The 14090-nt window shown below is 42.3% G+C and overlaps 1 protein-coding gene and 1 pseudogene across 2 annotated transcripts in view; one reads left to right on the top strand and one right to left on the bottom strand.

Moving 5' to 3' along the window:
- tmeff1a (transmembrane protein with EGF-like and two follistatin-like domains 1a) overlaps positions 1–14090 on the bottom strand; it is a gene marked incomplete at both ends in the record, with an annotated part of 134576 nt that overhangs the window by 51508 nt on the left and 68978 nt on the right. The window contains one exon of the mRNA XM_080725935.1: positions 11492–11601. Coding sequence (XP_080582061.1) covers positions 11492–11601 — 110 coding nt within the window. The remainder of the gene's footprint in view (positions 1–11491; positions 11602–14090) is intronic.
- LOC308286115 (E3 ubiquitin-protein ligase TRIM21-like) lies at positions 2922–4621 on the top strand (annotated as a pseudogene). The gene has a single exon. The product of its transcript is annotated as an E3 ubiquitin-protein ligase TRIM21-like (transcript).

The following is a 14090-nucleotide window of genomic DNA, read 5'->3' as shown; positions in this document are numbered from 1 at the left end:
ATGTACAGAGGCTACAATATTTTGTGCTCAATTTTACAGTTAGTATATCAATATGCCCACCTGTTATTTGTTGGGCTTGAGTTTATGATTTCATCCTATGAACACCTTTTGTTGCTTGTAGAAGATTCTGGACAGTATTTGACATTGTTTCAATAATAATAAACATTTGCAAAAGCAAGCAGTTGTCTACTCCCATGACCCATGTTGAAAATATCTGTCTGAGGTAGATTTAGAACAGATAAAAACATGCGATTAATTTGCGATTAATCATGATTAACTATGGACAATCATGCGATTAATCTGATTAAATATTTTAATCTACTGACTGGCTATTCATCAAGAACAATGCTACCTTTTGACAACTAGCAGTCAGCACTCATTCTGGTTTTCAAAGTCGTCACTCTGCAGTTAACGATTGGATTTAACAGGAATTTGTTCTACAAGCGCAAATGTGCATATCATTTACCTATCATTTTATAATAGACGGTTTACTTTTCGGGCAAGTGGGCATGATCTTTGGGCAAAGTCAAACCTGACCTGTACTTGCCCGATGGGCAAGTGACTCTGAGACCTTAGTTTTAAAGGACAACTTCACCACTTTTCAACCTATCTTCAAATAATTGGTCCTCACTAAGTTTCAGGATACAATAGCACCATTTTCTCCTTTCCCCCGAATGTGTCTCTCAGAAACCCGCCTCGCTTTTTTATTTATTTTATTTTCATTATCACGAGAACAATGGCTTCCGTTATAGCATGGTAACTTTTCAGGAATAGAAAGCCTGCAATTTCTTTTAGCTTGGATTCCCCATTGATGATGTCACTGGTAGGGGGTTTCTATCAGTTCACCAGAGTGCAATGGGTTAAAATCAGAAGTGGATTGAAATCTGCTGCATAATTGCAGATACTGATGTCAAAATATAAACCTAGATATAAAGTAACGGTACATTCACCCATCTATCTATACATTCAAGATACATTCTGTAAAGTGTTTATTTAACTCTCCCGGGTCCATTTGGTTACATTTGTACACTTGTGGAGTTACAGACTGTTACAGACTGTTGGACCCCCTCGTGGTCCCCAAACCCTACATTGACAAACAGTGTCTTAAACTATATCTGCAAGAACTTCGATCCATAACGTGGTCGATGATAACGCAGTGAAACATTACAATACAAAACCCATATAGACCGGGCGGGAACACATTATCATTTTAACCATTATTTTAAGCTTTAACTATCAAAAAATAGCAGATATACAAGCTCACGCTGCAAGCTTGTAGATCTGCTATTTTTGCCTTTGAATATCTAAGGTTTTGGAAAAAAATGCATGTTTCTATGTCAGTGGTGCTCAAACTTTTTTCATGTCAAAATATTATGTATCAGGGACCCCCCAGAAGCAAATATTTGAGTTACAAATGTTCGCTGCAAGATTTGCACACATTTTCATGATTTTTCTAAAACAGCACACACTGTGAGCTTGTAGATCTGCTTTTTTTTTAAATAGTTAAAGCATACAATAATGATTAAAGTGGTTCAAATATAAAGTGACACGGATGCAGATCTAAATGGGTTAAAGTGGCATATATGCACATCTGACTGACAGAGCAAACAGTAGATCTGAAAATCTAACTCTTCAAAGAAGGAAAATATTAATAGATCCACCGCACAGAGAAGAAGGAAAAAAAATCAAAACAAATAGAATTTAAATGTAATTCACATTTTCATTCTGCACCTTTGAACCGGCTGACAGCACAACACGAGTACAGGGAATAATTAACTTTTACAAGGTGTGAAGCAACGCTGACTGACATGTGAATGATGCATCAGCCAGACAGACTAGACACACAGCAGTGTATGACAGATGAGATTATATTATCTATTAAAAGAAAAGCTCGCATCAACACGACTGAATCATTAATGTGACAGCTGAGCTCATACCTCTCTAAACATAAACCTCGACATCAATTGGATTTGATCAGCAACGAAGACGAGTTCAGAAAGTAGACAGCTGAGTGAGTATGGTTTTAAAATCAGTGCTTCTCCACCTTTTCTGGATCAGGGTTTGGTCCGACATCTCATTGTTCCTACATCCCATTAGTCCGAATCTGGTGAATATTAACCTGGTGAAAAATACTATGCCTAAACCTAAACCTAACCCAAACCTCAGTAAAACTATGCTCTAACCAAAGTAGGACTAATGAGATGTAGGACTAATGAGATGTAGGACTTATGGGCAGTCCCCGTACAGTTTGAAAATTGTGAAAGCTTTTGCGGCCCACCCATCTGACCCACTTAACACAGCAGCCGATCGGGTTAAGTGGTTAGATGGGTGGGCTTTCGTGTTTTGCTACGCTGTGGTCGAATCATCGCAGTTAGAGAGAGGGGCTTAGCGAAAGGTCTATTGGTGAGCCACTTGAAAAATCTTTTTTTCTGAGAGCTGGAGACCCTTTTTACTGCACAAATGCCTTATATCAACGATTATTAACACAGTAGAGCTTTCACTTTTTAACACAAAAACATTTCGTTTTGTATCGCTTTTGCTGCAATTCATCCTTTGTCAAGTCCCGCCCCTCTTCACAACCATGTGTTGCTGTGTCTTGGTGGGACACTTGGTGGGACACTCCATCCACTACCATTTTAATTCAGTTGCTTCGTATTGTTATTCTGTGTGTTTAATTCTAAAATGGAGCTGCTCAGTGGCTTTATAGTGACTCAGTCAGCATGTTTTTAAATGTATTTATTTCTCAACAAATTAGGTTTTAGCTAATTCAACATAACAAAGGCGGAACCAGGGCGGGACAAGGCAGATATAGCCTGCTGGTTGGTCAGTCAGGGACCAACCAGAAGGCTAACAAAGGGTGAATTGAGTCTGCAGGTATAAATTAAGAGAAGTATCATTCAAGGACAATATGTGATGTGGAGATGGCGTCTGCCAGTGTTCTACTGTCTGAAGAGCAGTTCCTGTGTTCCATCTGTCTGGAGGTGTTCACCGATCCAGTCACCACTCCACGTGGACACAACTACTGCAACACCTGCATCACACGCTACTGGACCAACAAAGGTCTGCATCAGTGCCCGCTATGCCAAAAGAGATTCTACAAGAGACCAGAACTATCCGTTAATAAAGTTCTCTCAGAGATGGCTGATCAGTTCAGGAATTCAAAAAAGCTGAAAGAGGATTCTAGCACAAACCAAGAACCAGGTGAAGTCTGCACTAAGGAACATGCGAAACCAGATGAAGTCACCTGTCAAGAACCTGCTAACCCAGGTGAAGTCTCCTGTGATGTCTGTTCTGAGACCAAGCTCAAAGCTCTGAAGTCCTGCCTGGTGTGTCTGGCCTCCTACTGCGAAACTCACCTGGAGCCTCATCAGAGAGTACCGGCGTTAAAGCGACACAAACTCATCGACCCTGTAAAGAACCTGGAAGACGTCATGTGCAAGAGACATGACAGGCCTCTGGAGCTGTTCTGCAAGACTGACCAGACGTGCGTTTGTCAGTTCTGCACCGAGTCAGACCACAAGTCCCATCGAGTCGTATCTCTGAAAGAGGAATGCGAAGGCAAGAAGGCTGAGCTGGGAAAGACAGAGGCTGAAGTTCAGCGGATGATCCAGGAGAGGCGAGTGAAGATCCAGGAGGTCAAACACTCAGTGGAGCTCAGCAAGAAAGACGCAGACAGAGAGATAGCAGACAGTGTGCAGGTCTTCGCTGCTCTGATCAGCTGTATTGAGAGAAGCCAGGCTGAGCTCATTGATGTGATTGAAGAGAAGCAGAAAACAACAGAGAAACAGGCTGAAGGCTTCATCGAAGAGCTGCAACAGGAAATCACAGTGTTAAAGAAGAGGGGCTCTGAGCTGAAGCAGCTCTCGCACACCGGAGACCACCTCCACCTCCTCCAGAACTTCACGCCCATCAACACTCTTCCACCCACCAAGGACTGGACAACAGTCAATGTCCAGCCGTCTCCACACGAGGGGACTGTTAGGACAGCCGTGGCTCGGCTGGATAGACACTCGGTCAAGAGATGGAGAAGAAGCTGCGCGACGCAGAGCTGAGGAAGATCCGGCGATATGCAGTGGATGTGACTCTGGACCCTGATACGGCACACTGTGAACTCGTCCTGTCAGAGGATGGAAAACAAGTGAGTCACAGAGACGTAAAGCAGAACCTCCCAGACAACAAAGAGAGATTCTCGAAACGTCTCTTTGTCCTGGGAAAACGAGGCTTCTCCTCGGGACGGTTTTACTACGAGGTTCAGGTTAAAGATAAGACTGAGTGGCGCGTAGGAGTGGCCAGAGAGTCCATCAACAGGAAGGGACCGATCACGCTGAGCCCCAACGCCGGTTGCTGGTCGATTTACATGAGGAACGTAAATGAGTACTACGCTCTTGCCAACCTTCGCATCCTCCTCCCTGTAAGAGAGAAGCTCCAGAAGGTGGGAGTGTTTGTGGATTACGAGGAGGGTCTGGTCTCTGTTTATGATGCGGACACCGGAGTGCGTCTGTACTCTTTCACTGGATGCACCTTCACTGAGAGACTCTATCCGTTCATAAATCCATGTGGAAACAATAGTGGTACAAACTCTGCTCCTCTGACCATCTCTCCCGTCAATCACAGAGAATAGACTCATTTAATCCCAGTATTGAATGCAAAGGTTGGTTTTCATTGAAGACCTAATGCCAGGGTTAATTTCTGGGTTTATTTTACCATTGTCATTTCAAATCAAGACCTTTAATGCATGTCTGAACTCAGCCAAATACTATTAGTAAATGAGTTACAAGCTGAAGCAATCATTTAAATTAAAATGCATTCCCAGTCTGTGAGACTGTTGAAATATTGGCAACATTTGTTGAAATAATTGTCGACAGTTCTTTCCTGGTACAAGGACTTGATTGCATATATTTTACTTTATTGTATTTAGACATTTGTGTTCATTTATGTGCAGAAATAATGTGTGAATATAATATCAGGAATAACAACAATATTTGATCAGAGTCAAGTACTTTCTATTACTAATGAAAATAAGCTCTCTGGCTTTACAGTTACTGCTGTCACGATATGACATTTTACATGACGATTAATTGTCACCCAAATAATTGCGATTAACAATTTAATTGTGTTTTTGTCGTTGACAATTACATTTCAGTTTGGCTTGTAGGCTTTGAAGTTGCAAATGGCAGATATGACACATAACCTAAATATACAAAGAAATGACAGGCATATTTGACAACTTTATGCTTAAAAAATAGCCGATCTACAAGCTCACAACGCCTCGCAATGTGACACGTTGTGAGCTTGTAGATCTGCTATTTCCACTACTTTTTTTTAGGTTTTTGAAACTATATTAACATTTCTCAACATGGAAACGATTATGACGATTATGCAAAATAATCGCGATTACCTCAAATAATTGCGATTAGACGATTATGTAATAATTGTGACAGCCCTATTTACAGTGTGGTATCCTTCAATATGTACAACTATATGATACAGTATGTGCATGCATTTAGTTAATACAGATGCCACAGATATCACACTATGGAAGAGTTCATTGAAGATAGGAGTGCAGCATCTCTTTTATGTGGCTGCATGTTATCAATTATAGCAAATAATGTGAGTAATGCGAGTCTTCAAAGGAATCAGTAATCGTAATTATGTCTGCATTTCTGAATCAACAGCAGCTGTGACGTTGCTCACTTTGCAGTGCAAACATAACATATATAAAAGCATAATATGTGAAAAGAACATGCATGGAGTCGTGGGCTGCAGCCATCGGTGCCACACTTCCAAGTCTGACTATGTTTCAAATATTCTGAATGCATTTGGGAGAAGCATTTGGGTCCCCATCCGGAATCAAAGGGGGTAAATTCATTGCAATCAAATTATTGTCTTAGGTATGCGACAAAAAAAAAAAAAAAAAAAAACATGACATCAAGTTTTTTCCGCTCCCGACCGGATCAGAAACCCTGAAAATGGTATTAATCCCATGTCCATATTTTAACATTTTGAATATAGATGTACCTTTTTTTATTTACCAGACTGTAAACCACAAACTAGAATTTTTTAATCTGTTAAATTCTTAAGGCACTCTCCCCTCATTTTTTTAATTAGATTTTTTTACTTAACTCATATACCGGTATATTAGGAACCAGTAAGACTCCCTAATCGGGAGATAAGCGACCGTAGGTCACTTATCTCCACAAATAGGGCAAAAATTTGTTTTTCCAAAATCTTCCTGAGCCATGTTGATGACATGAGTGTAGACATACTGTGTAGTGACTTTCGTGATTTTAGGGCAACATCTGTAGGAGCAGCTCTCCCGGACGCTCCTAGGCCGAGTTACGGCATTTTATGTGAGCTGCAGTGGAGGGGGTCCTCCACTGGGGGCGTCACCACTTTTGCATCAGTTCTGGAGCACCAGGAGTGGGTGGTCCCCAGGAATTCCCCGTGAGCAGCCCCGTTGGGGTGGTCATTTGGTAATTTTTGCACATGTGCTCATTTTTTACACTTGGGGGTCCCCGAGGGAGCTGGGGGTCCCTGGAGCTCTGGGGGTCCTTGGAGGTTGTAGTTTGGCAGGTAAGGAGTGTGTGTGCAAAATCTGGCATGGATCGGGGCAACGGTTGCGGAGATATGAGCAGGGCAAAAGTGTGACGTCTGACGTGTGACGGACTGACTGACGGACGCACGGACACCTGGTGGAGCTTTCTGTAGTAAGTGCGACCTACGGTCGCAATTATAAGACATAATACTTATGGAAAGTGGAAAAACAGTATATCTCCAACAGTTTGTGGAACAACAGTATAAGATTGTACAAGCAATATTCAGCAGAGAAAGGGAGCAGATAACATTAAAACAGACAATTGAACAGAACGAGGGGGGAGTGCATTAACAATTTAACAGATTAAACATGACTAGTTTGTGGTTTACAGTCTGGTAAATCAAAAAAATATCTATATCCAAAATGTTAAACAACAAGAATTGACACAGTCAATATAAAATCTGGTGGAATGGTGTGGTGAACTACAATTATTTAAAACTGAATTTAGTAGTAGACCTGTGGTAATATATTGTGCTATAGTGCTTGCAGCCATGTCAGAAATAGTGGCCAGTGGTCTTTTCTACCTCCTCCCCTCCTTATATGCTCATCCTGTCATTTTCTCCTTTTTGTAGTTTTTATTTTTCACTAAAATAGTGTATTACAAAAGAAAGTGTTTACAGTGTACTCTTTAATGTCGGCTACGAAGCTTGCGGAGCATCTGCTGTACACAGCTAATAGTCCAGTCATTATATGAAAAACCCTAAAACAAATTGCAATAGTACTTACTATACACTACACTGTAGTGTTTAGATGAATTCTAGCTTGATCTAACCAAGATCACTACATAATCACATACATGCACAGATATGCACTTTCAATCTATACTATAATTTTCCGAATGTCTGAGTGAGTGTCTCTCACAGCGTTTCTCCTCAATGGCTGGAGCAATTGATCTGAAATCGCCATTAGCATATGAACACACCTGACATAACTGTGAAGCCCATTTGTCACTTTCACAAATCATATGCTGTATATTAGTGTATATGTGTATCTATCTATTCTGCATCTAGCATGAGGCATATCTATTCTGCATCTAGCTTGAGGCAACATGTTTAACCAGCTCTCTGTGTGTGTGTGTGTGTGTGTGTGTGTGTGTGTGTGTGTGTGTGTGTGTGTGTGTGTGTGTGTGTGTGTGTGTGTGTGTGTGTGGGGGCGGGGGGGGGGGTTTACAGATGTTGTCCAAAAATCATGCAGGTCGGTACACAGTATCTCTGTAGCCATTAAACGGGTATTTCTTACATTGATGCTCCTACATATTATCATGCCAGCACCAGTTAAAGTTACTTTCCATCCCTCATGTGCACACATCCCATAACCCACACACTGCACATCATTTCGGAGCTCATATCTTTGAACGGGTAAGGGCTAGTACAGTATAATCCACAACAGTCCTATGGATAAATGAGCAAATAAAACATGCAGACCACCATCATCACCAGCAAGTGAATGAGACAACATAGTCTACTCTGACTTGAGCCAAAACAGTAACAATCAAACACTACCTTAAAAATAGCAGCTTAAATATGTGGAGATGTTGTGCAGAATATACAATCACTAATGAATAGCAGCAGTGCTCAAGCAAATGTGCAATAAGAGTCAAGCATGTGTACATAGAAATGGAATAGGAAATAGAAAGGAAAAAAGAAGCAGTAGGGCTATTATGAATGGGTGAAGAATGAACATGATTACATACAAAAATGAGTGCATGCAATCAGAACTTTGTCTAGTTAGCTAAAGTATTGAAAACAATTAAGCGTTCTGTCTGATAATACATCTACTGTACAAACAGGCTAGATCTATAGGCTATATGAGATTGGCATTACAGGAAATTCTTGTTTCAACAGCAATTCAGAGTTTTTAACAACATCTATGATCCTGTGAACATTTTGAGAACTAGGACTGAATTTCTGAAACAATAATATTGTGATGCCTACATATTGTTATACATGTCCTTTAAGCCCCAATGAGCACCAGGCAAGATGCATAACACTTAACCACTTTAACTCTGGTGTCCTGGTTTGGGGGATTTGAGGGGAGCATCATTGCTATAATGGAAGTAAATCTAGACTTTTTGACTTGCTAGCTTTTAGATTATTTTTGCATGACATAATCATATTATGACTAATTTCCATACTTTAGATAACTAGACACATTGTTGCAACACACCAAACCATTCTTCATATTGATTTGGGAGCCCACACATGACATTCATAAAGTGCTATCATGTGTCACTAGTTTGTGCTTGAAAAGTTACCTATGCTTTAATAATGATGTTGGATAAGAAAGAAGAAAGCCAGGAAGAAGATGTTCTGTTGCTTGCTCACCCACATGGTGCACCTGATCCCCAAGTTATCATACATCACTTTCTTCCTTGAGGGTAACGTTACTATCTCAAATGTAGCGCTGTCTCCCTGTCTGCTCAACGTGTCTGTGCCGAAAAAGCTGATCTACAAGCCCATATCGGATCACTGATTTGACACGTTATGAGCTTGTAGATCAGCTGCAAAACCTGTAATATGATTGGGTGGAACCCCTCGAGCCAATCAGATTTCAGCTAAATTTTGGACTATTCCAAGGATAGCGGGGGTATCACCAGTCTCCCCCCGTGTCAAACACTCAAGCTCATTAAGTGGACTGACCCATCATCCCAGTTCATTCTCAGGTCAGACAGCCAGGCACCGGGCAGCGCGCATCCTTTGATATTGGCTGCGTGACACCCGACAAGTAGAAGCATACACACTTGCACAGGCAGTGCGCACTCGCAGCTGAGAGCTGTAGCAGCTAATTAGATCGTGTGTCTCACTCGGCCGTCCTAATTCATACCTAGGCTTTTTGAAAATAGCCGATCTACAAGCTCACAACGTGTCGCATCTGTACTTTTGCTACTTTAAGTACATTTTGATGACAATACTTTCATACTTTTACTCAAGTACATTTAGAATTCTGGACTTTTACTTATAACTGAGTACATCTACAGTGCAGTATTGATACTTTTACGATACTTTTACTTAAGTAAAACATTTGAGTACTTTTTCCAACAGCTAATTTTCCCCATAGCCTGGAGGAGCGCCCCATTGTCTAGAATGGCGCTCCTGGGGTACTGTCCTGCGATTGGCCCTTAGCTCTACCATGTGACATGAATAGCCTATCCAGAAGAGGTACTCAATGGTCGTCAAAGAAAGTGAGGTGATTACTGATCTGGTTTCCACCAGATAAAAACAGACTTAGACTGTTTTTCGTCTCAGGTACTCATTATTGGTAAACTCAGATCCACAGACTCAGATGAGGAGGCAAGGAAAGGAGGAAAGGAGGAGCCGAGGCAGACGTCTGAGGAAACAGAGCGTGTTGGAAGAATTAACCACTTAACTTCCCCAGCACACCAGAGACGCAGGGTATCCATACGATAGTGTATCACTGACTGTGTGTGTGTGTGTGTGTGTGTGTGTGTGTGTGTGTGTGTGTGTGTGTGTGTGTGCGTGCGTGCGTGCGTGCGTGCGTGCGTGCGTGCGTGCGTGCGTGCGTGCGTGCGTGTGTGCGCACAGGGAAGGAGGGGTTAAGTCAGACAGAGCCTGTTGCCCGGGGAACAAGCCATTCTCTCTCCTCTCTCTGCTGGAGTCGTCACGACGATATGCACGCACGCATGAAATGCTGACACACATACAGTAAGCATCAAACACACACAACCTACACACACATCAGATGCTGACACACACGCACGCACACACACACACACACGCACGCACACACACACACGCACGCACACACACACACACACACACACACACACACACACGCACGCACACACAGACACACACACACAAACAGCCTGGTGTTGACAGCTGACCTTGGCAGATAAAGTTCAAATAAGAATAATACAAAAAAATAAAATCCCAGCATGCCTCAGTCAGTGTGTTTCTCCTTCCTGGAACTGACAGAGACATTTGAGCGTTTCTCCTAGCTGTCACGCACGACACAGACATAGAAAGGTAGACGCCTCCATCGAGGGACCAAGGGAATCCGTGCGCATCGCTTCCATGTGTGGCACACATACGGAATTGGTGACATACGCGTCTCTCACGCGTGCACGTGAGAGACTCCACGCACTGCAGGTGCGTGCGTCGTCCTCAGCAGGGGAAATCACGTTCTCTACATCAGTGGTTCTCAATCTTTTCAGGCCGTGACCCCCAAAATAATCATATTTTAACTGGGGACCCCCTCACCCTGCACAAGCACTTGGAATTGTAGGAGTTAGCATTGCATTTAGTTTGACTCGATCTATACCATTGTGAAAATAGCCGATCTACATGCTGTGAGCATGTAGATCTGCTATTTTCACAATTTCTACCTCTAATATTTCACAATTTGACTAATGTTTGACCAGAGGTACTAAAAAGGTCTTTAAAGTCGCTAAATTGTCACAAATATAAATGTGCAGATACTGTGTATACATTTATACTGTATGTTGGTCTGTTTACTGTTGAGTGATTAAATAATGTTAACATTTAGCTAAACATCTGGGGACCTCCCAAAATAATTTGGGGACCCATCTGGGGGTCCCGACCCACAGGTTGAGAACCACTGCTCTACATATTCACATCTTGCTAAAGTATAGATATAAGCTCTGTGTTTGGTTTATTGCGGGAGAGTGCGGGATTTTGCAGGGTCCACTGGCTTTATTTTGACCACCTGCTCCCGCCCGCAGGAATTAAAATACCCCCAGCGCCGCAACTATTTGCGTCCGGTCCTGCAAGTCCAGCGGGAGCGCACTTCCGCTGCAGATCTCTACAGCGATCCCTTCGTTTTTTTCTAGGAAGTCCGGACTACAGTTACGCGTCGCTCCAATGAACCGCACAGCCGGATGAGGTTATCTAGTGTTTCATATATGGTTTCTCCTACCTGGAACTGGCAGACACATTTGAGCGTGGCTCCGTCGTCGCGGCACACGCCTCCGTAGCGACACGAGGACTCGTCGCACACCCGCAGGTCACTCTTCTTCTCCGACAGGTCTGGAGAGAACACAGGGAAACACAACAGAGAGGTCAGCAGTGTTGATTTCGTCGACTAAAACTACGACGAAAAATGTTTGTCGACTGCGTTTTTTTTCACTGACGAAAACTAAATAAAAACTAAATAAAAACTAAACTGTGATGACTAAAACTAAGACTAAATATATTGACAATTTCGTCAACAAAATAAAAACTAGACTAAAACGTTGAGGGACTAGTGGAGAAGATAGTCATTTTATGTTTGGTTGCTCTCAGGTGTTGCGTGCTGAAAATAGCAGATCTACAAGCTCACAACGCGTCGCAAGTGTCATTACGATGCCATCGAGGCCTGCCAAAATACATTTTAGTCGACTAAATCAACTGTAGATTTTGTCAACTAAAATCATATGATATTTAGTCGACTAAAATTAGACTAAAACTAAAACTGTACAGGTGACTAAATTATGACTAAAACTAAATGAGATTGTATTCAAAAGACTATGACTAAAACTAAATCAAAATTTGCTGTCAAATACAACACTGGAGGTCAGACAGAGAGGCAGACGGAGAGAGAGACATCTCTGTTCTATTCTTAGTCAAAATGGACCTTGGTTGTCTCGGTGCAGACAGGGAAGAAAAGATGTCAATGTACGAATTGTCTTTGCCAAACACTCCATACAATCCATCGGCATACAATCAATCAATCAATCAACCAATCAATCAATCAATCAATGCATATTCTTGGGGGGCACGTTTGTCCCCAAAAATAGCAGATCTACAAGCTCAAGATGTCAATGTACGAATTGTCTTTGCCAACACTCCATACAATCCATTGGCATCAATCAATCAATCAATCAATGAATCAATCCATATTCTTGGGGGACACGTTCGCCCCCGAAAAATAGCAGATCTACAAGCTCACAACGCGGGCACGTTGAGACGCGCTGCGAGCTTGTAGATCTGCTATTTTTGAAGCTACAAACACACCATAGCAATGATTACAGTCAGAATACAGAGCTATTTAACTATTTTATTAACAAACGAACACTGTGACTTAAAACCGAGGCTCGGAGCAGAGCAGCTGTGATGAACCAGAGAGCCCTGATAGAAACAAGAGCTAAACGATAGCATCTCCGGAGATGAAACACGGGCTGAGTTTTGTGGAGCCGTAATTTACAGCTTGACAAGCAGGAGAAGAAGATATAGAAGGGGCGCGGCGGTTTCGTGTTCGCGGTCGCCCTGCGGCTTTGCGGTGACAGGATAAAAACGGGCGGAATGAGCCTTTTATGTCACATCAAACGCGCGTTAGAGCGAGCGGGGGGACGCTCGTTTCTCTGTTCCACCCCGAGGAGGATGAGACATTACGGAGTAAACCTGTTTAGACCTGGAACGCATTATTACGCATTATTACTATTCATTGTTTTATGCTTTAGCTAGGCCTATTGAAAAATAGCAGATATACAAGCTCACAGCGCGGCACCGAGTGCCGCGCTGCAAGCTTGTAGATCTGCTATTTTTGTGAAAATTTAGAAGATTTGGATATTTGTGAACCAATTCTATAAATGTCTTCTAAATCCTTCTTCTATATCAGTGGTTCTCAAACGTTTTCCATGTCAAGGACCCCCAAAGTTACATGTATTTGGCCGCCAACCCCATCTCAAAATATTATGTATCAGGGACCCCCCAGAAGCAAATATTTGAGTTACAAATGTTTGCTTGCATTGAAAAAGATAAATTAAAAGATTTGCCCAAAAAAAAAAAAAAAAAAAAAAACTTTTCAAAAATAGCAGATCTACAAGCTGACAGTAGTGAGGTTGTATATCTGCTATTTTTCAATAGTTAAAACATAAAACAATGGTTAAAGTGGTCCCAGGTCTAAATGGGATGAAAACAGGTGGAATGAGCCTTTACTGCATGTATGTCACATCAAACGTGCGTTAGCAGGCGAGGACCGTTGTTCGTCTCTCTTCCACCCCGAGGAAGAGGAGACATTACGGAGACTAAAGAAGCGCTGCTAGCGTCAAGAGAGACACACGCACGCACGCACGCACGCACGCACACACGCACACGCCACACGCCACACGCACACGCACACGCACACGCACACACACACACACACACAGATTCCTATCGCATCTACATCCGATTAGATGGCTTGTTTTTCCAACTCTGGAGTCCTTCGGGACCTCAGCTGATTTTCATTTCACACGCGTTTAAAATCGACAGTCACTTATCGTCGCCGTGGGGTGGAAGCCTCTTATGTACGAAACTGTAGGATTTAAATTCTAAAGTAGCAAATAGCAGATATATACAAGCTGGAAGTGGATCTGCTACTTTTGATACTTTAGTCTGAGTAGTAGGGCACTAATTCACAAAAAAACACAAAAGGTTGTGGATCTAGATTATTATTCTAAACCAGGGGTCTTCAACGTTTTCAGGCCAAGGACCCCTTAGCTGAGAGAGATGAAGCAGGGACCCCCAGATTCCATGTAGTTTCATCGTTTGACAGC

Source organism: Nannobrachium achirus, assembly GCF_963921795.1.
Source record: "Nannobrachium achirus genome assembly, chromosome: 5".
Taxonomy (NCBI): Eukaryota; Metazoa; Chordata; class Actinopteri; order Myctophiformes; family Myctophidae; genus Nannobrachium; species Nannobrachium achirus.
Note: the sequence above shows the minus strand (reverse complement) of the source record. Positions and strands in the feature narration are given on the sequence as shown.